The sequence below is a fragment of the Tachyglossus aculeatus genome, chromosome 1 (assembly GCF_015852505.1).
Source record: "Tachyglossus aculeatus isolate mTacAcu1 chromosome 1, mTacAcu1.pri, whole genome shotgun sequence".
Lineage (NCBI taxonomy): Eukaryota > Metazoa > Chordata > Mammalia > Monotremata > Tachyglossidae > Tachyglossus > Tachyglossus aculeatus.
The window spans coordinates 94,578,968-94,602,306 of record NC_052066.1 but is presented as its reverse complement, the minus strand read 5'-3'; the positions used below and the strand labels follow the sequence as shown (position 1 = coordinate 94,602,306).

Below are 23,339 nucleotides of genomic sequence, written 5' to 3'. Positions count from 1 at the left end.
AGCATATGTTCAGTAGCTAAGCTTCAGTATCTCCTGAATATTTCATACATTACATCAAATATTTTTTCATTGCCATTTAAGCCCTTCTGTCAGTTACTGCTCAAAGAAATCACTGAGCCACCCAGGGAAGATGCTATCAGTAATAATTTTTCCAGGGGCCAAACTTGTTTCATTTCTTTTGTTTGCCAGTCTGTCTTCAGATCTTCTACTTTATATGGTCAGTTCAGTGTTTGAATGAAAAGCAGCTTTGAGCATGATATATCCGTTTAACCCCTTGCAATTTCTACTGCTTGTTGAACAGTGATTCTGTCCTTGAGATGAATATTGTCTGCGCTTTTCATGTAACTGTCCTGAAAGATACAGGGGTTAGTCAGTCCAAAGTGTGGTGTGGAGTAGTTTACATTCCTTGAATGACATGAGATGCAGCAGGTAAAAATTCATTGAAAAGGAATTTCAAAAGTCCAAGCATTTAAAGCCTCTAAGTCCCCCTAATCCCTTTAAGAAGGCCAGATGCTAAAGGTCAGAAAATTATTCCTGGACTATTAGATGTCACAAAATACTGTGGAATACTGGTTTGCTAAGTGGTATTGTGGGGGCTGGAAGTGTTACTATCTTTCCCAATACTCTGGATTGATTTCCTTATGTGTAGGTTTATTTATTCAGACCCTTTCATCTACTGCTTTAATGCCCATTTCATCAGTGAGGCTGAAGTACGTTTGCAGCTTCTTGAATGAAAAGTATGGCAAGCAATACAGTCCTTGGCCACAAACACTTTGTTTTTAATGTATTTTGTGGGGCAATCTGGCAGCTGGTTTATTCCTTTCAATCTCAAGGTTAAGGAACCATCTTTTCTTGAAGTCTTTCCCCCAGCTCTTGGTGATAAGACTTCATTGGTTTCAGCATCTGTTAGAATTTTGAGAACTTTCAAACCCTGAAACGAACAGTATGCAGGGCCCTTGACAGAACCTGTTGTCACTGACAAAGCCAGCATGCAGCCTTCAAGATTTCTTCACCTGGCTTCAGTCTCCTGCCAATTTATATGATGGGGAGTGGTTAAATTTTTTTTTTTCCTCAATGTTACAGGCATTGGCCCCGGACATTTTCTGCTGGATTCCTGTCTAGCTCCTTGACCCTTCCAGGCTCCTTAGCATTTCTTCTGAGTCAGTCCAAACCCTGACTGTTCAGAGCATTATAATAATAATAATAATTACGGTATTTAAGTGCTTACTATGTGCCAGGCACTCTGCTAAGCTCTGGGGTGATACAAGCAAATCAGGTTGGACACAGTCCCTGTCCCAAGCGGGGCTCACAGTTTCAATCTCCATTTTACAGATGAGGTAGCTGAGGCACAGAGAAGTTAAGTGACTTGCTCAAGGTCATACAGCAGACAAGTGACAGAGCCAGGATTCGAACCCATGACCTTATGACTTCCAGGCTGGTGCTTTATCCACTATATCATGCCATTTCTCAGCACTTGGGAGAGTACAACTCATTAGAGTTGGTAGACAAGATCCATGACCACAAGGAGCTTGCAGTCTAAAGGGGGAGACAGACTTTCAAATAAAATTAAAGGTAGGGGAAGTGGCACAGTATAAGGATATAGACATAAGTGTTATGGGGGTGGGGCTGAGACATCAGCGTGCTTATGGGGTACAGACCCTAGTGCATAGATGATGCAGAAGAGATGGAGAATAAGGGAGGTGAGAGGTTAGTCAGGGAAGGCTTCTTGGAAGAGATGTGATTTTAGTAGGGTTTTGAAGACAGGGAGAGTTGTCTTTTGGATTTGTAGAGGACGGAAGATCCAGGCCTCAGAGAAGACATGGGCAAAGTGTCGTTGGTGAGAGAGATGAGACTCTGCTTTCAAACATGCTCACGTCTCCCCCATCCTAAAAAAAAAAACCCTCTCTTGACCTCACTGCCCCTTCTAATTATCGCCCTATCTCCCTCCTACCCTTCCTTTCCAAACTCCTAGTACAAGTAGTTTACACTCGCTGCCTCGAATTCCTCAACTCCACCTCTCTCCTAGACCCCCTTCAATCTGGCTTCCGTCCCCTACACTCCACTGAAACTGCCCTCTCAAAAGTCACCAATGACCTCCTTTTTGCCAAATCCAATGGCTCCTACTCTATCCTAATCCTCCTTGACCTCTCAGCTGCCTTCGACACTGTGGACCACCGCCTTCTCCTCAACACGCTATCCAACCTTGGCTTCACAGATTCCACCCTCTCCTGGTTCTCCTCTTATCTCTCTGGCCGTTCATTCTCAGTCTCCTTCTAGGGCTCCTCCTCCCCCTCCCATCCCCTTACTGTAGGGGTTTGTCAAGGGTCAGTTCTTGGTCCCCTTCTGTTCTCTATCTATACTCACTCCCTTGGTGAACTCATTCACTCCCACGGCTTCAACTTTCATCTCTACGCTGATGACACCCAAATCTACATCTCCACCCCTGCTCTCTAGGTTGGGTGTAGAGGAGCCAGGAATGCGAGCTGGGTTGTAGTGGGAGAGGAGGGTTAAGTAGGATGGGAGAGCTGATTGAGGATGTTAGAATGGGTTCTGTAGAGATTCTCCACTTCCTTTCTCCTTTTCCAACCCCGGGCTTCCCTGGAGGGGTGAGGCTTGGGATTTGTTTTAAATGTTTCCCCTTTTGTTCCTTTCCAGGTCCCAATCCTCAGTAAAAAAGAGGATGTTTTTGCTTATTTAGCTAAGTATTCAGTGCCGCTGCTTCGGGCAGCATGGCTCATCAAGATGACGTGTGCCTATTACTCTGCCATTTCTGAGGCTAAAATCAAGAAACGTCAGACTTCCGACCCAAATGTGGGTAAGTGCTGAGCTGGTTGTTGGCAATAATGGGTAATGTGTTGGGAGATGCAATCAAGGCACTGCTTGGGTGGGATCGAACGACCTGTTTTTGCTTCATCCAAATGTGATCTAGTCTGCACTTTGCCCTGTAAGCTCCTTGAGGGCCGAGAACATGTATACCAACTCTGTTGTATTTTACTCTCCCGAGCGCTTAGCACAGTGTTCTACACATAGTGAGCGCTCAGTGACTGATTGACATATCCGGGATCATACGCTGTGAAAAGCCTGACCCTTACCAAGGGGGTAGATAGCAGCAAGCACTTCCTGTCTATAACTGCCTCTCTTTCTGGTGGAACTGTTGCCTCAGACAGAGTTTTAGGAAATGGTTTGGCAGTAGTAACATTTTTTTTTTTTGTGTGTGTGTGTGTGTACAGGCACTATAAGTATGTGATTCCCTCAACTGATCAGGACATTTTTAATGAGCAGAGTCATAAAATCTGTGTTCTCGTTCCAGCTTTGCCACTTGCCAGATCTGTGACCTGGGGCAAACCACTTAACTCCTCTGTGCCTCAGCTGTACAAGGGAACATCAATACTTGTTCTCTCTGCTGTGATCCCCTCTTTGAACAGAGACTGTGTCTGGCCTGATTATCTTGTACCTACCTCAGTGCTTAGTGCAGTGCTAGGCACATAAGGCCTTAAAAATGCCACAATTATTATTTTAATTATTTTTCCCTCTGAAATCCTCACTGTAATAGTTTTCTTTTTCTTGCACTTGGGCAGCTAAGCATTTTTTGGTGGCAGTTCAGACACTAGGCTGTCTGATATCCATTTAAATTTGCTCTAGCCTGCTTTAAATCTGCCCTTTCTTCTGCCCAACAATATTACTCAAGCTCCTTTGATGAGACATTTATGCCTGTTTTGCCCCCCATCAGCTAGTTATTTGAGCTTTTTAACTCCTCCAGGAATCTTCCAGTCCACCCAAACTTTCCCTATAATGTCCGACGGTGTCTCCATTTCCTTGGCGAACAGGAATATCTAACGAGAATTTCCCGGAGCTACAATTATTTTCTCAACTCTTTCCTCCTTTGAATTATCTTAAAAGGTTTGAAAATGTTTTAAAATCTAGTTCCTATACCTGTCTTCCTTTCCCTCTATTGAAAACACTTGATCCCACCCATTGCTACTGCCATCTTTAACCTCTCATTCTCCACTGGCTCCTCATCTGCTTTCAAACATGCACAAGTCTGTCCCATGCCTTCACTGGATCCCTCAGTTTACTCCAAGTATTGCCCCAACTCCTTGCTCCCATCTGCCACCTTCTTTTCCTGTCCATGAACTCTGTTAGATCCCCTGCAATCTGGCTTTCAGCCCGACCTAGGCAGCTTCTAATGAAGAACTTCAGTGCCCTATCCCTAATCAAGTTTGGTGGACTCTACTCCTACTCAACCTTAAGCCATCAGCCACCACTCTCTTCTCCTAAAACTGTTATCCATCTTTGGCTTTACTGACATTTATTTATTCAATCATATTTATTGAGTGCTTACTATGTGCAGAGCACTGTACTAAGTGCTTTGAAAGTACAATTCAGCAATAGAGAGACAATCCCTGCCCACAACTGGCTTACAGTCTAGAAGGATAATTGTGGTATTTGCTAAGCACTTACTATGTGCCAGGCACTGTACTAAGCACTGGGTGGATACAAGCAAACTGGGTTGGACACAGTCCCTGGCCCACATGGGGCTCACAGTCTTCATCACCATTTTACAGATGAGGTAACTGAGGCACAGAGAAGTGAAGTGACTCACCTAAGGCCACACAGCAGACAAGTGGTGGAGCCGGGATTAGAACCCATGACTTTCTGACTTCCAGGCCTGGGCTCTAGTGGTACTTACATGATTCTCCTCTTAATGTTTCTGATGGTTCAGTCCCCTTAATTGTCTCTTTCACCTCTCATGCTGTACCTTGGGAAGCAGCATGGCTCAGTGGAAAGAGCCCAGGCTTTGGAGTCAGAGGTCATGGGTTCAAATCCCGCCTCCACCACTTGTCAGCTGTGTGACTTTGGGCAAATCACTTTAACTTCTCTGGTCCTCAGTTCCCTCATCTGTGAAATGGGGATGAAGACTGTGAGCCCCATATGGGACAACCTGATTACCTTGTATCCACCCCAGCGCTTAGAACAGTGCTTTGCACATAGGAAGCGCTTAACAAATACCAACATTATTGTTATTATTACTACCAGAGGGGTTCCCGCAGGGTTCTGTTTTAGGTCACCTATTTTTTTTTTCATTCTTCACCCACTCTTTTGGAAATGCATATCTCCTCCCATAGTTTCAGCTGCCACTTCTTTGCAGATGACCCCTAGGCCCACCTCACTAACCACCACTTCTCATCTGTTTTACATTCACATATAATAATGATGATATTTGTTAAGCACTTACTGTGTGCCAGACACTGTCTCAGTTCTGGGGTGGATACAAGCAAATCAAGTTGGACACATTCGCTGCCCCACGTGGGCTCACAGTCTCAATCCCCATTTTATAGATAAGGAACTGAGGCTCAGAGAAGTGAAGTGACTTGCCCAAGGTCACAAAGACAAATGGCAGTGCTGGAATTAGAACCCATGACCTTCTGACTCACACGCCTCTGCTTTTCTCACTGTGCCATGCTGCTCCAAGGCATCTCTCCACATGGATAATGATGAATAATTGTAGTATTTTTAAAGTCCTTACTGTGTGTACTGGTGGGGTAGAGACAAGTTAATCAGTTTGCACACCATCCCTGTCCCACCATCCCTGTCCATCTAAGCTGGAGGGAGAACAGAAGGTGGGAAGCACCTCCTCTTCGACCTCTCAGCTGCCTTTGAAACTGAACCACCCCCTTCTACTGGAAACATTATCCAACCTCGTCTTACTTGTCACTGTCCTTAGTGTTACTGGCACTGTCCTCTACTGGTTCTCCTCTCTGCCATTACTACTCTGTCTCTTCTTGTAGGCTCATCTGCCTCCCACCCCCTAACTATGGGAGTTAGTTCTGGGTCCCCTTCTATTCTCTATCTATACCCACTCCCTTGGAGAAGTCATTCACTCCCTGACTTCAACTACTATCTCTACATGGATGATTCCCCAAAATACCTTTCCAGCTTTGACCTTTCTCCTTCTCTGTACTTGCATTTCCCCCTGCTTCAGGACATCTGTACTTGAATTCCCCGTCGACATTTCAAACTTAACTTGTTCAAAACTGAACTCCTCATCATTCCACCCAAACCCACTCCTCCCCTGACTTTCCCATCACCGGACAACACCACTCTCCTCCCGGTCTCACAAGCCTTGGCAGTATCCTAGACACTCTCTCTTCTTCAACCCCATGTGGGCAGGGATTGTCTCTATTGCTGAATTGTACTTTCCAAGCGCTTAATACAGTGAGAAGCAGCGTGGCTCAGTGGAAAAGAGCATGGGCTTTGGAGTCAGAGGTCATGGGTTCAAATCCCGGCTCTGCCAATTGTCAGCTGTGTGATTTTGGGCAAGTCACTTAACTTCTCTGGGCCTCAGTTACCTCATCTGTAAAATGGGGATTAAGATTGTGAGCCCCTGTGGGACAACCTGATCACCTTGTAACCTCCCCAGCGCGTAGAACAGTGCTTTGCACATAGTAAATGCTTAATAAATGTTATTATACAGTGCTCTGCACTCAGCAAGCACTCAATAAATATGATTGAATAAATGAACCCATGCCTTGTGGATAGAGCATGGGCCCGGTTGTCAGAAGGTCATGGGTTTTAATCCCTGCTCCACCACTTGTCCGCTGTGTGACCTTGGGCAAGTCACTTCTCTGTGCCTCAGTTCCCTCATCTGTAAAATGGGGATTAAGACTGTGAGCCCTGTGTGGGACTGAGACTATGTCCAACTTGATCATCTTGTATCTATCCCAGCTCTTAGAACAGTGCCTGGCACATAGTAAGCACTTAATAAATAATATCATTATCATCAACCTAAATATTCAGTCTGTCACCAAATAGAAGCAATTTTTCCTTCACATCTCTAGAGTCAACCCCTTCCTCTCCATCCAAGATCATCATCATCAATTGTATTTATTGAGCGCTTACTGTGTGCAGAGCACTGTACTAAGCGCTTGGGAAGTACAAGTTGGCAACATATAGAGACAGTCCCTACCCAACAGTGGGCTCACAGTCTAAAAGGGGGAGACAGAGAACAAAACCAAACATACTAACAAAATAAAATAAATAGAATAGATATGTACTAGTAAAATAAATAAATAAATGGAGTAACAAATATGTACAAACATATATACATATATACAGGTGCTGTGGGGAAGGGAAGGAGGTAAGATGGGGGGATGGAGAGGGGGACGAGGAGGAGAGGAAGGAAGGGGCTCAGTCTGGGAAGACCTCCTGGAGGAGGTGAGCTCTCAGTAGGGCCTTGAAGAGAGGAAGAGAGCTAGCTTGGCAGATGGGCAGAGGGAGGGCATTCCAGGCCCAGGGGATGACGTGGGCCGGGGGTCGATGGCGGGACAGGCGAGAACGAGGTACGGTGAGGAGATTAGCGGCAGAGGAGCGGAGGGTGCGGGGTGGGCTGTAGAAGGAGAGAAGGGAGGTGAGGTAGGAGGGGGCGAGGTGATGGAGAGCCTTGAAGCCCAGGGTGATGAGTTTCTGCCTGAAACTCAGATGCCACCATGTTGTCCATGCAGTTGTCATATACTTCCTCAGCTACTGCATCAACCTTCAGTCCTTCTTCCTCCCTCCTCTTCAGTCCATACTTTGCTGCCTGGATCATTTTGACATTTTGAAGGTAATTGTCTGTTGGATATGAAGAGGGAGGATGTTCTAGACCAGAGGCAGGACGTGAGTGACAGGTTGGTGGTGAGATAGATGAGATTGAGGTATAGTGAGTAGATTGGGATTAGAGGAGTAAAATGTATGGGCTGGGATGTAGTAGGAGAGTAGCCAGGTGAGGTAGCAGCCTGAATGTATCAATTCCCATAATCTATTTATTCATTTTTCCTTTCTCTAGTAATCAGTGGTTTCAAAATTTGTCTGCCTTTCTCACCCATTAGATTACAAATTACTTGAGGGCAGAGGCCACCTTTCTTACCTTTATTGGACTCTCCCAAGTGGCCGGTCTAATGATCTGCGGTAAATAGTTGTTAATGAATGAGTGAAGTATTTGTTAGAACCTCTGAAAACCAATCATGAAAATCTAAAACTCATTAGGAGAAGTTATGTGGACTGGAACCTTGGAAGTAGGCACTTTTAGGGAAAGAGGAAGTAGCTTTTCAACTTGAACCTTAAAGAAAACTGTTTTCCAGCTCAGATTAGAAAAGTGTAATTTAAGCCCCTTTTTGGGTATGAATATTGAGGGGGTGATTATAATTTTTTTCCTGCCACTGGGGTGGGAGAAAGCCATTAAGGGATATTTCAAGCAAATAATTACTGACTCATGTTTTTGGTACTTTTTAAAAATGGTATTTGTTAAGCACTATGTGCCAGGCCTTGTACTAAGCACTGGGGTAAATTCAAGTTAATCAGGTTAGATGCAGTCCACATCCCACATGGGGCTCACAGTTGTAATTTCCATTTCACAGTGAGTTAAGTGAGGAACAGAGACGTTAAATGATTTTCCCAAGGTCACATGAATGACAACTGGTGGAGCTACGATTAGAATCCAGGTCCTTCTGAATCCCAGGCCCGTGCTCTATCCACAAAGCCATGTTGCTTCTCATTCTAGAGCTCATTTATGATCCCTAGAGATCACCTGGTCCTTCGTTCTCTGCTCAGAACTCTCCCCAGTGGGTGGATAGTCCCAATTTTCAAGATCTTAGAGAATCCACAATTTTTCTTTCTCTGGGGAAGAGCAGCCCTACTTGCTGGGAAATTAAAACCCATGGAGAGGTGAGTATGTGTACGAGTACAAGCTGATGGCCTAGTCCCTGTATACTGCCATCAGCGTCGGCATTCAGATGAGTGACATCACTGAATACCTTTGAAAGCTCAGAAAGACGAGCATCCCTAATGGAATCATCCAGTTCATTAAGGCAAGGAGCTTCCTCTGAGGGGGGCCAGATGGGGGATGCTACTTTTTCTCAGTCAGCACTTCTTCAGCCTTTTAACAATGTCCTTTTAAGCCTTTCCTTCTAATCCAGAGGCCTTCTCCAACCAAACCCTCATTTTCCCTCCTCCCTCCTGTGTCACCCTTGCACTTGAGTTTGTCCTCTTTACTCACCCCACAGCACACATTTATGTACATATCTGTAATTCATTTATTTATATTAATGTCTGCCTCCCCTCTAGACTAAAGTCAATATGGGCAGGAAATGTGTCTATTACATTGTTCTCTCCTAGGCACTTAGTATAGTACTCTGCACACATTAAGTGCTAAATGAATATGAATGGTTGAAGTGAGATAAAGAATCGATGCTGAGGAATAGGAAATCATAATCGGTTTCCCTGGATGTCCAGCTGGGCGAGTAGAAAAATAGATTGAAATTCTTTTCTCTTCTCTTGGCAGCCCTCTTGCAGTGAAGACTCTCTTTTCCTCTTTTATGGAACTGGAATACCCACAACTCTAGCCTTGGAAGGCCATGGCCTCTCAAAGTAGTTGGTGGTAGTCTGTGCCAGTCATTAGCTGTCACATACACTGCTGTGTTGCTCTTTCCCTGGGGTGCAGGCAATCCCGGCCTGGCTAAGCCTATCTACAGGAGACAGCTTTTCTGCCTGTTGTCAGGAGGCTGCTTGTCTCTCTCTCTCCTCCAAAGAGCAAAGGGAAGCTTTAGGGGACCAAAAGACGCAAGTTCCAAATGCTTTCAAGGTTAACGTTTTACTTTTTAATCCAAACCATATGACTTCTAAATCATATGCCTTTTAAAAGGCTGAAATATTTCATCATGTCTAGAAAAATCACTATGGAATCACCCCACCTCTCTTCTCTCTTCTGCTACACCTTAGCTTGAGTTCTCTGGTCCTTTCTAACTTTCTAACCACCTGTCCCTCTTTGCTCTTCTGCCTCTGACTGTTCTCTCTTTACTCTCTCCCTGCCTGAGTTTCCATCTCTGATCACCTCTGTCAAAGTCTCCTAAAAAGCCATCACCCCTAGGATGAGTTCCCCTCACCCCCCGCCACCTCCTCAGAAATGTCATCACCTCAGTCACCTTCACCACTGATGCATTTTTCAGTTTCAGTTTCATTATTTGCCAGTTATACATTCAATTGGGTTTTTTTGTATCTTTTCTTACACTTTTAGTGAGCATCTATCCATCAAAGTGTCTTTGCCTTTCCCATTGTAATGCAAGTTCCCTGAGGTTAGGGTGCTTAACTTTTGACTATTTTAGTTCTTCGAGGCCTAATCGTGTGCTCTACCCACAGAAAAGGAGGTACAGCTCAGAGCATAGAGAGATGACAGTTTCACAATAATAATAATAATAATAATAATAATAATAATTGTACTCAAGTGCTTACTATGTGCCCAGCACTGTTCTAAGCGCTGGGGTAGATATGAATTGAATAAGTTGGGCACAGTCCCTGTCCCACGAGGGACTCACACTCTTAATCCCCGTTTTACAGATAAAGTAATTGAGTAGTTAAGAGAAGTTAAGTGACTTAGCAAGGGTCACACTGCAGACATGTAGCAGAGCTGGAATTAGAACCTAGGTCCTTCTGATTCCCAGGCCCGTGTTCTATCCACTAAGCCATGGGGCTAGTACTTGTGTCCTATAGACTGTAAGCTCATTGTGGGCAAAGAACATGTCTACCAATTGTTGTAGTTTCCCAAGCATTTAGTATAGCGCTCTGCACACAGTAAGTGCTCAATAAATAGGATCATCTGATTGATCTCACTTTAAGTGAAGCCCAATGTGTCATTGGCTGTCAGAAGTCAATGGCACAGACATTTAAAAATGGGTTCCAATCGAGTGCTCGTTATTTTAGTAGTTTGTTTTTATGGTATTTGTTTGGTCCTTATTATGTGCCAGGCACTGTACTAAGTGGTGAGGTAGATTCAAGCTAATCAGGTTGGACACAGTCCATGTCCTTCATGGTTCTCACAGCCTTGTTCCCCATTATACAGATGAGGTAACTGAGGCCCAGAGAAGTTAAGTAACCTGCCAAGATCACACAGCACATAAGTGGTGGAGCCAGGATTAGAACCCCGGTCCTCTTACTCCCAGGCCTGTGTTCTTTCAACTAGATCATGTTCTACGTGATCTGTCTATAACCTTGGGAGGAGATTGAATATCCTGGGCCACATTTATTTGGTGGTGGTTTTGTGGCTGTGTTTGCTTAAATTAACTTATAAGGTGATTTTATTTCTTCATCATGGGAACATATGCTCTGTTATTGGGAAACCACATTTGGATTTGGAACAGGGCTATAAAGTACTGCTATTTGATTTTAATGAGTTTTTTTATGTCGATTAACGACAAGGAAGCAGTTTAGTCAGTGGAATCTCACTGAAAGAACTGCAACAAGAAGGCCGGCTCGCCCAAACCTCCCCTATCATTGTGTGTGTTTTAGTAGATCTGCCCAGTACTTAAACCAAGAACGTGGATTTCTGTCCTGGACGGCTTTCACTCTCAGAACCCATGTCTGCAGCAATAAGGTGATGATAATTCAGGGCCCTGCAGAGAACGTGGGCTTGCATAAGTGTGCTTTGAGGGGAAATTTCAGGGAAGAAGATGAAGTTTTTGCTTGATTTGGAAAACACTGTGGCAGCAGGAAAGATTATTACGAGCTCACTATCCCTCTTAAACCAGCTCTTCTTGCTTCCTCATTTCTGTCAGCAGCACCACAGTCCTGTGTCCCAGAAGCCCTGCAACCTTGGTGTCGCCTCTGACTCCTCACTCTCTTCTAATACTCACATTCAGTCTGTTGCAAAATCCTACCCCTTCTTTCTCCAAACTACTTTTTGGATCTTTTCCTTCCTTTTCAGCACTTAGAACAATGCTTGGCACATAATAAGTGCTTAACAAACACCATCATTATTGTTAATATTTTCCTGCAAACAGTCACCATGCTGGTTTAAGCATTCATCGTCTCTCGATTGCATTACTGTATCAATTTGCATACTGGTCTGTTCTATATTCTTCAATCCGGATCATCTTCCTAAAATATAATTAAACTCCCATCTCCCCACCTCTCAGAATCCTGCCCTCCAGGAGGAGATCATAGAAACACGAATTCACAAGCTTGTAAGTAAGCACAAAACACAGGACAGAGGCAAATCCCGTAAAGACTGTGAAAAGCATGAATGACAGAAACTCATAAATAATTTACAGAGTTTTAGGGAGCTGTTCCTGGGATTGAAGATATGGCCACAGATGATGAGATCTTATGCTTGTAAGTGGCTGTGGCTAAAATGATCAAAGGGTCACTGGCACTCCACCCAAGGAGCCACGTGACCTGGTGGAAAGAGCATGGGCTTTGGTATCAGAGACCTGGATTCTAATTCTGATCGGTCACTTGGCTACTGTGTGACCTTGGGCAAGTCATTCAACTTCTCAGTGCCTAGACTGTGATCCCCATGAAGAACTGGATCTGTATCTAACCTGATTGTCTTGTATCTAGTGTAGTTAAGCACTTAGTCTTAAGTACTGGAGCAGACCCCTCTTAGGGTCACACCTGGAGAGTTTCCAGTACTCCACCAGTCTCGGCTACGGGAGGGAGTGTCAAGCAGAGGCCTTCCTGGCTTGGGCAGTGGCTAGCAAGTGGAAGACAATCTGTTACAAGTCAAAACTCACCCGTGCTGGGCAGCTGCAAAATTAGGATTCATTACCTGTTCCCCTCCTACTTAGACTGTGAACCCCATGTGGGACTGAAACTATTATCAGCCTGATTAACTTGTATCTCTCCGGTGGTTAGAACAGTACTTAGCACATAGTACTTACCACTATGTACCACTGTAACAATTGTTATTATTAACAGTGCTTGATGCATAGTAAGCATTTAACCAATACCATTCTTTTAAAAAAAGTAGTCATTGACTGCACTGAGGGCAGGGCCTATGCCTATCTTTTGGCAGTCATGGCATGCTTGGCCATCCGTTTGAGCTGGTGCATTGTGGTTAGTGACAAAGTTTTCCGACCTCTTCCACACATTTCAGGATGAATTCTTCTTCTGGAAAGGTGAATGTTAAGCCTGTGTGCAGTACAGCGTGATGTCAGGAAATGTGGGGTCACCAGTAGAGCCTCAGTTTGGCACCTGCCTTATTGGTTGGGAATCAAGTTTGAGGGGACTGACATCCCTGCTTTGAGGTGATAAAACTATTAAAGATTCAAAAATAATTGGGCAAATATTTCCAACCACCCCCTCATTTGACTAAATAGGGAAATTTAACCATCGTTGCAAAATGTTCCCTCTCTAGAGGCGAAACAGCCAACTTGTTTTCAAAGTTTAGCTTTGCAAGGCTAAACCTAATCATAATCAGTGATTCTTCTCTGTGGCTTAGAACATTTTTGTTATGGGGAGGGGATTTTTGTGGAGGGATGTAGCCTATTTTTCTCTTCTAAACTGTTGAGATAATTGAATAACCAGTATTTTCAAGAGACACTCCAGATTTGATATCAGAGGAGGAAGGAATTCAGGATAGAATGAAGAAGCAATAAAGGGTAGCAGAGATGTGGTTTTCTCCCTTCCCTGGAAAGCATCTTGCAGAACAATTATATTTTATAAGGAAATTTGAAGGAATGCTTGTTTTTCCCCCACAAGCACCAAAATTTCATAAGCTGTAAGATAAAATCATCACAATTTCCCTTTTCAGTGCACAGTGCACATTTATTGACGAAGTCTATTTTGGAAATGTGGGTCCTCTCAGCAACTCCAAATGAGACCTGATGTTGAGTGCTTGCATTTTCCGAACTGGTGCCCTTCAGGTGCTTTCCTTGTGGTCAATGTTGAGATCTTATTGTCTATAACCAAGACCATGGGCTCCTCCCAGCTCAGCCCTGGTGCCTGTGTAGACCAGAATGAAGACCTACAAGCCACATCCTCCTAAAAAGGAAACCCATATTAAAGCCTGTAATTATTGGCACTCATGAGGGGAAATAGATGGTGGTAATAATAAAGTGCCACATAATAAAGTGGAGTCATAAAATACAACTTTCTGTCCCCATTATGATTTTTCCACCACTCAGTGGGGCTGGTTTGAACTTAGCATGGTCACTGACTGACCACATGAATTCAGGACAAGGAGGTGCACCTGATGTCTTAGGTATTAGGCTGGGCACACAGCATAACGTGACTTCAGAGGTGCCATTAAAATTGTTTTTGATTGTATTTAAATGCTTCCTATGCGTTGAACACTGTTCTAAGCACTGGGGTAGATACAAGTTAATCAGGTTAGACACAGTCCTTGTCCCACATTGGAACTCACAGTCTAAGTAGGTTGGAGATCAGGCATTGACATGAATCATTCATTCATTCAATCATACTTATTTAGTGCTTACTGTGTGCAGAGCACTGTACTAAGCACTTGAAAAGTATAATTCAGCAACAATACCATTTTACAGATATGGAAACTGAGGCATAGAGAAGTTGTGACTTTCCCAAGGTCACGCAGCAGGCAAAGGATGGATCTGGGATTAGAACCCAGGTCCTTTGAGTCCCTGGCCCATGTTTTTACTATTAGGCCACAGAGTTTGGCCAAACCTAGAGTGTTTCTTTGAGGGGAATGCATGACTCACCTCCAAACACATAATTGCTCCAGGGTCATTGCAGTTCTGTGTCAACTCTAAGTGCTGTGTCAGAGCCAGGGGGTTCATCAACAGGAGCCAAAGTCAGTGGAGGCTCAGTGCTTAAAACAAATGTCAGGCTCCCGGTTGGTCTGGGCGGGGGACAAACCAGCTGAAACTGGATGCCCAGTATAAATCCAGACATCTAGCCACCAAATTTGTGTGTAACAAGAAATATATAGGGAGTAATTAGATGGTTGGTGGCTACAGGTTAGTTGACTCCTATATAAAGCCAGCGAATCCCAAACCCTTCCTCCCCACAGCGTGGCGTAGTGGATAGACCACAGGCCTGGGAGTCAGAAGGTCATGGATTCTAATCCTGGCTCTGCCACTTGTCTGTTTTGTGACCTTAGGCAAGGTACTTCACTTCTCTGTGCCTCAGTTACCTCATCTGTAAAATGGGGATGAGGAGGAGGCATGGGAGAGTCTCAGATCTTCTCCTCTGAAATCCACCTCCTCCCCCCCCCCCTCGCCCCCCCTGTCCCAACATACCGGGCCTCTGCATTGCTGATGCCCTGCTGCATCAGCTCTCTGGATCTGTGGTCATCGCTGGGGGATGGGAATAGTTGGGTATCTCTGTTGGGGGGGACCAGATTGTCGAAAGATGTCACGTCAGCCAGGTCCACCGTGTTGGCGACACAAAAGCAAATTTTCAGAAATGGATTTAGAATCGAGGGACGGGTGACAGGATCAGGGAGATGTGTGTGGCTTTTGCTTTTGCAGACACAAAAACAAATTTATTAGAAATAGATTTAGAGTAGAAGGATGGGTGACAGAGTGAGGGAGACATGTGAATGAGCCAGATAGAGGTGCAGCAGAGATTCCAAGTGACCCATAGCAGCAGGGAGAACTGGGATATGAAGGATAATAATAATAATTACAGTGCTTATTATGTGCTTACTATGTGCCAAGCACTGTTCTAAGCTCTGGGGTAGAGACGAGCTAATCAGGTTGGACACAGTCCCTGTCCCACATGGGGCTCACAGTCTCAATCCCCATTTTACAGGTGAGGTAACTGAGGCCCAGAGAAGTTAAGTGACTTGCCCAAAGTCACACAGCGGATGAGTGGCAGAGCCAGGATTAGAACCAAAATTCTTCCTACTCCCAGGCCCATGCTCCAATCACTTGACCATGCTGCTTCTCACTAGGCCATACTGCTTCTTAGATTGGCTGAATGCTGCTTCATTGCCCTTGGCTAGCTGGGTTAAAGGAAACACCAATAGCAGCAATTTAGGATTGACACTCTGGGCCATTTTTTCTGGCTCAGAATGGTAAAGGCAAGGTAGTATTTGGGCTCATCATTCTGCTACAGTATCTTGCCTTTCCCCTTCACCTAGTAATCTTCCAAATTTTTAGAAAAGCTCACCTGACAAGCCCAGGAACTTTAATTTCAGGGGGTTGGATAACTTCACACCAGGTAATGTAAGTGAACATGATGTGGTGACTGTATCTTGCCTACAATTATGAAGCAAACTCCCAGAGCAATAAAACCCAGTGGCAATATGGGACGAGAAATGGTGGCATGATTGATGGATGGAATGAATAATTCCTAAACAAGGGACTGAGTGATGGCTCAGTGGTGGAGTGAACAAGAAGAAAAACACCGGGAAATGGTGTTTAATCAGAGAGGATAGTATCAAATGAGAATAGAATTCATTCATTTATTCATTCAATCGTATTGAGCGCTTACTGTGTGCAGAGCACTGTACTAAGTGCTTGGGAAGTACAAGTTGGCAACATATAGAGATGGTCCCTACCCAACAACGGGCTCACAGTCTAGAAGGGGGAGACAGACAACAAAACAAAACATGTGGACAGGTGTCAAGTCATCAGAACAAATAGAATTAAAGCTAAATGCACATCATTAACAAAATAAATAGAATAGTAAATATGTACAAGTAAAATAAATAGAGTAATAAATCTGTACAAACATATACAGGTGCTGTGGGGAGGGGAAGGAGGTTGGGTGGGGGGGATGGGGAGGAGGAGAGGAAAAAGGGGGCTCAGTCTGGGAAGGCCTCTTGGAGGAGGTGAGCTCTCAGTAGGGCTTTGAAGGGAGGAAGAGAGCTAGATGATCTGGGCAGCAGCGTGAAGTATAGACCGAAGTGGGGAGAGACAGGAGGATGGGAGATCAGAGAGGAGGCTGATGCAGTAATCCAGTAGGGATAAGATGAGAGATTGAACCGGCAAGGTAGCAGTTGGGATGGAGAAGAAAGGGTGGATCTTGGCGATGTTGCGGAGGTGATACGGGCAGTTTTGGTGATGGATTGGGTGTGAGAGGTGAACGAGAGAGTGGAGTCGAGGATGACACCAAGGTTGCGGGCTTGTGAGGTGGGAAGGATGGTAGTGCCATCTATGGTGACAGGAAAGCCAGGGAGAGGGCAGGGTTTGGGAGGGAAGATAAGGAGTTCAGTCGTGGACATATTGAGTTTTAGATCGTGGGCAGACATCCAGATGGAGATGTCAGGAGGAGACATGAGCCTGAAGGGAGGGAGAGAGAGCAGGGGCAGAGATGTAGATTTGGGTGTCTTTAGCGTAGAGATGATAGTTGAAGCCGTGGGAGTGAATGAGTTAACCAAGGGAGTGAGTTATATATTGTGAGGAAAAGGAAACTCCCAAATTCAGCTTTTCTACAGACTGTGGGTGGGGTGGCATAAAATGAAGGGAAAAGAAAGTTTTCATTAGGAAGACTTCTCAACTTTCTCGGTGGAATGTCGACACTCCCACAATGACAACCTTCTAGTCAGTTATATCTTTTGGGGGAGGACAGTGGGGCTTACTTCCTGAATTTCTGGTGTTCCATCTTGAGAGCTGTTGATACTTTCTGTGCGGCCTATTCTTTCTCTATTGCATAGGACTGGCATGGCTTAGGGTTAGAACTTCAGTAGAGTTGTGGTTTCTAAGGTATTGCCGTCATGGCCACTGAGCTCCAAAAACCAGTGTTCCCTATGAAAGTGATCCAGGGCACAGGGTTCACTCGGGAAACACATAGAAATAGGATGACATTTCATCAGTCACAGAGACAACTCAAATTTCCTTCGATGTTTGTTGTCTTTGTGAAATTGGACCCAAGGATGACAAAGATGGCCTTAGCCTGCCCTCTTTCTGATGGCTGGGGCTGGTTTTTCTGGGTGAGGAGAACCTTTGTGATGGGTTAACATCTCCCAGGGGTTGGTTTTCTTGTCGCTTGACCTTCTGGCTGTATACTCTTGTCTTGTCCTCGCCCCATTGCGTTTCTATTCTTCTCTTTCTTCCCTGCCACTTCTGAGCCTCTTCTGTTCTCTCCAGACACTCTTTTTTTATGTATTTTTTATTGTTTTAAGAGATTATGTGCCAGGCACTGAATGAAGCACTGGGGTAGATAGAGGCTAATAAGATTGGACAAATTCCTTGTCCCATACGAGGCTCATGGTCTTAATCCCTATTTTACAGATGAGGTAACTGAGGCACAAAGAAGTTCACTTGCCCTAGTTGACACAGCAGACACATTTCTTCAGGACTAACAGGGTCAAGATGAGATAAACGGTGTTTGGGATGGAAAAGAACCTTGTGTAGAGGGAATACTGATTGCCTGGGAAAAGTGTTCCTGCCCCAAATGACCAAGCAAATCAGAGAGGGAATGGGAAAGGAAAAAGGAAAGTGATGGGGTTACAAAAACACCGACTGCTGTAGGGTAGAAGGGTAGGAAGTGTTACTTAGTTTTGACATTTGTGGTTCTGTTCCACCCTAAATTTGGCATGTTGATATCTGAGAAAGGGCATTGTTGAAGCAAGCGCTTATAAAATGGGGGGCGCTCCTTAAATGTCATTCCCTGAAGCTCTTGAATAAGTGAAAGTTCAGAGAATGGGTCAAATTTTTAGACTCTGTATAGTCTCAGCCTTGTGTGGGAACAAGTAAGTGATATGGAGTCAGATCTGAATACCTGTAAGAGGGAGTTCTGTTGGAGGATGACTTGAAAAATCTAGCAGCTTGCAAAATATGGTCCATGGTTCATTGCTTTCATAACCAATTTAATTTGAGCCTCTCATTCTGTCTTAAAAGCTTTCTCTGGCATTAAAGTGCCCTTCGACCCCTCTGAACGAGAGAGCTTGAAGGGCCAGGCAGCAATTTACTGCTCCGAGAACGTCCATGGAGGAGTTGAAATTAATCACAACATCGTGCCAACTGCTAGTCCACTTACCTCCGCCTTACTCTATTGCTCTCGCCCTGTGATGACCTTTTTTAGCATTTTCCTATCTAGAATCATGCACCAACACCCAGATTTTGTTTTGAATTTCCGACCCAAGTGGAAAAGGTGGTGGGAGTTTCCCGGATGGAGCGAGACTATTTTGGAGCTTTCAGGGAGTCGTTTTATACTTCTGACTATAATTGGGGCCAATCCTTGAACTCTTTCAGATCTGTGCCTGGAGTGGTGACAGTGATTCGTTCCCTTGGGTTGTGAACGCAGAGGCACAGAAATATTGGTCATAAGTTGCCTCTTGACAATAATCCTTTTACAGGAATATGACAGAGAAAGAGGAGTGAAGAGGGACTTCTGATTCATTTTGAGAAAGTGGTCTGTGTCAAGTATTTATTGAAGCTTTTATTTCTCGGCTGACTAAAGGCAGTTTGGAAATTCCTGCTCTTCTTATGCTGAACCTGTGGGTTTTGAAGAGCGAACCTTTCACCCCACATAGAAGATACGTATTTTAGAGAAAAGGCCATCCACCTAGTAGAGAAGGGAGACATTTCTTTTCCATCCGTAGGGCTCAGGAGGGAATTCACCACCACCCTTCCTGCCTCACAAGCCAGTAAACTTGGTGTTATTTTTGACTCATTTCTCTCATTCAACCCACATATTCAATCTGTCACTAAATCCTGGTGGTTCTACCTTCATAATATCACTAAAATTCACACTTTCCTCTCCATCCAAACTGCTACCATGTTAATCCAAGCATTTATCCTGCCTTGAATACTGTATCAGCCTGATTGTTGACGTCCCTGCCTCTTCTCTCCCCAGTCCAGTTCTTACTTCACTCTGCTGCCCAGATCATTTTTCTACAAAAATGTTCAGTGCACATTTCCCCACTCCTCAAGAACCTCCAGTGGTTGCCCCTCCACCTCCGCATCAAACCAAACTCCTTACCACCAGTTTTAAAGCACTCAATCATCTTGCCCCTTCAAACCTTACCTCACTGCTTTTCTACTACAACCCAGCCTGCACACTTTGCTCCTCTAATGCCAACCTACTTTTTGTACCTCGGTCTTCTCTATCTTGCCGCTGACTCCTCGCCCATATCCTGCCTCTGACTTGGAGCACCTTCCCTCCTCATATCCGACATGATCATTGACCCCACATTCAAAGGCTTATTGAAGGCACATCTGCTCCAAGAGGCCTTCCCTGACTAAGCTCTCATTGTATCTTCTCCCATTCCCTTCTGCATCTCCCTGATTGGCAGAAGGTCATGAGTTCTAGTCCCAGCTCCGCCACTTGCCTGCCGTGTGACCTTGGGCAAGTCACTTCACTATTATTATTATCATTATCATCTCAAAAATGATTACTTATTGGCTGCATTTTAATTCTCTTTTGGCTCCTCACTGGTTAGCTGGCCATCGCAATTAGACCCCCTGTTAATTTGTTTGGCAATTGTGTATACAGAAGCATGTGGCTTATTTTCAAGGTGGTCTAAGAGCAAATTTATCATCCAGCTATCATTTGATAACCTTTGGGTTCAATTACAAAGGTAATATGCTTTTGGTTTTTTTTTCCAAGTCATCATTCTATGTAGGGTCCTTTGGGTGTGAACAATGGCCAATTAATGGGAGTTCCTAAAAACTCCACACTGGGGCCCAGGCCATGTTCCCAAGGAAAAATGGGATAGAAGCACTCGCTGGGGTGATAGAGTTTCAGTGGGAAGGGTTTCTGGGCTATTGTTTCACCATTCCTTGTGGAAATCACAGGAACAGTGCCTGGCACATATCAAATACTATAATTATTAAATTATAGTCGACAGCACAAGTATATTCCCCTTCTACCCACAGGAAGACCCGGGTTGGTGTTACAGTTTTCCAAAATGTCAAAGACAATATGCCTACTGCATTGGAGCCCTGCAGTTTGGCTTAAGATACTAATTTTGTCTGCCCCCTCTGCTTGTGACTTCATTTCTAAGTGACCCCAGAGACCTTTAGATAATGTAAAAACCTCAGCTGTAGAGGCTTCTGTGGGAACAGCCCAGAATCCTTCCTTAAAAAGAGATAAAGCATGTTGTGTGGGTATTTGTGATTGGGTGTTGTGTGTCACGGGGTGTGTATGTATGTGAAAGGTGAGCTCTGAATGAGGGTCATGGTAACTGTCCATCTTTCCTGAAAATCCTCTTTCCGAGTTGCACAAGAGCCTGGTTCAAATAGCCCAGTTGACGCCTTTCACAATAATCTTTATTTAGCCCTTTCTTAAGAGCACTTTATTTTGAGCAGACTGGAAACCATTTGGGTTAGATCTGAAGCACTCGGTAATTTTTTTGTTTCCTTTCTCCTTATGTAGGCCATTAAAATCCCCATGATCTTGCATTGAGGTACCTGATATTTAGGATCTTGGCCAGATGGAATGGGCTAATTGGAGGGCGTTGTCCTCGCTTCTAGGTTCAAGGGATTGAACCCTGTTGGGATCGAACCATGATCCCCAGAGGCCTGGCCTGTACTTCTACTCTTAAACTGCAGGTGCAGGCATTCATTAGACTAGGATGTGCTAGCTAGTTAGGCACTTCTCAGTGGGTATGCTTTTCAGAACAGTGTGCAGAAGATGCACACTCAAAACCCATTAACACATAATAGATGCTGTTACACAGCTGCTACTTAGTGTTTTGCAAATGTATCCATAGTTAATAAAAAAAGTCTTGCTTTTAAAGTAAAATTACCTGCTGATCACCATGCCTACGAAAATCAAGGAGGTCTGAACCGTGTTTTGCAGAATGGACCCAAATCTCCACCCGCTACCTTCGAGAGCAGCTGGTGAAGATTGCCGAATTTTACCATATGACCTCGAACCCTGGCCACGACTCAGCAGCTATCCCCCAAGACGTGGAACAAGCCATGAAGCAGTGGGAATACAATGAAAAGTTGGCGTTTTACATGTTCCAGGTAACCTTACCCAGAAATACGTGGTTTTTTTTTCCCTCCGTGATGATCTCCTGACAAATTGATAATAATAATAATAATAATAATAATAATTATGGTATTTGTTAAGCACTTACTGTGTGTCAAGCACTATTCTAAGCACTGAGGTAGATACAGGTAATGAGGTTGTCCCACGTGGGGCTCACAATCTTAATCCCCATTTTACAGAGGAGGCAACTGAGGCACAGAGAAGCTGTTACTTTCCCGAAGTCACAGGCGGAGTTGGGATCAGAATCCATGACTTTTGACTCCCAAGCCTGTGCTCTTTCCACTAAGCCATGTTGCTAGAAATAAACTATTCATAAGAACCCAAGAAATGACACCACTAGATGAGAATGGTGGTCCGTTCAGTCCAAGAAGCTTACTGCTCCATGATGACCAGATGCTTTGAGGAGCTGTAGGATTGTGGTTGCCCTCTTGGAAACTCCTCTAAGGTGTTAGTGTTGGGCCATTTTACCATCCTTAACTTTTTTGAGTTTAACCTTTTCATCTAGAAAAAGATCTTCAGAAAAACTAAAAAAACCAAGGCACTTCAGATATTTCCTCTATCAACGAGGGTAATAGTACAGAGTCTTCATGGGTCTAGGAAGCGTTTCATTTTACTTGTTTTTTTGAATTTCACTAGCATTTATTAAGGGTTTACTGTATGCCAGTACTGTACTAAGTGCTGGGGTAGATACAAAGTAATCCAGGTTGGGCACAGTCCCTGTCCCACATAGGGTTTATAGTCTTAATCCACGTTTTGCCGATGAGGAACTTAGGCACAAAGAAGTTAAGTGCTTTGCCCAAGGTCACACAACAGACAAGTGGCAGAGCTAGGATTAGAATCCAGGCCCTCTGACTCCCGGGCCTGTGCTCTTTCCAGTAGTCCACCCTGCTTCTGTTGTTTGCCCTTGAGAAGAACAGACCTGGCCAAATTCCTAGGAGCATACGTGTGTGATAATAATAATAATAACTGTGATATTTGTTAAGGGTTTATTATTTGCCAGGCCCGGTACTAAGTGCTGGGGTAGATACTAGGTAATTAGGGTGGATACAGTCCCTGTCCCATGTGGGACTCACTGAGGTATTTACTCTCCATTTCACATGATGTAGCTGAGGCATAGAGAAGATAAATGACTTGCCCAAGGTCATGTGGCAGGCATGAGTGGAGCTGGGATTAGGACCCAGGTCCTCTAACTCTAAGTCCTCTGCTCTTCCCACTAATTTCACTGGGAGCTTTAAATAATTCTTATTTGGATGGCCTGAAGTTCCTAGTTTTCAGACAGGTTGCAGATACATGGTCAGGCCAGCTAAACTGACCTGAAAAGGGCACTGAGAGGTGAATCATATTTTCCTCTATTTAGTGATAATAATTATTGTATTTGTTGAGCGCTTACTATGTGCCAAGCACTGTTCTAAGCTCTTCTTGCCAGCGGGAAGGAGCCTTGGCCCATTGGATAATGGAGACACATTGTCTTCCTGGTGCTGGGAGGCCAGAAGTTCCTGATTTTATCAAAGGGATCTGGAATATGATTGAACAGTCAGCATGATGGATCATGTCTAATTCTCTTCCATTGCTTAGTTCATTGCTCTGTACCTGATGAGTGCTTAATGCCTACTGTTACTACTACTTTTCCTCAAAACATTACCAGATTCTTCAAAGTAGTCATATAT

The 23,339-nt window shown here is 44.3% G+C and overlaps 1 protein-coding gene across 2 annotated transcripts in view; it reads left to right on the top strand.

Annotated features, from left to right (window-relative positions):
* MED12L (mediator complex subunit 12L) overlaps positions 1-23,339 on the top strand; it is a 535,097-nt gene that overhangs the window by 49,309 nt on the left and 462,449 nt on the right. Inside the window, exons 5-6 of one of the 2 annotated variants that reach the window (XM_038751768.1) lie at positions 2,656-2,815; positions 21,478-21,647. In XM_038751768.1, coding sequence (XP_038607696.1) covers positions 2,656-2,815; positions 21,478-21,647 — 330 coding nt within the window. Of the gene's footprint in view, positions 1-2,655; positions 2,816-21,477; positions 21,648-23,339 lie in introns of those variants that run through there. The other variant, XM_038750921.1, reaches the window with a different exon arrangement.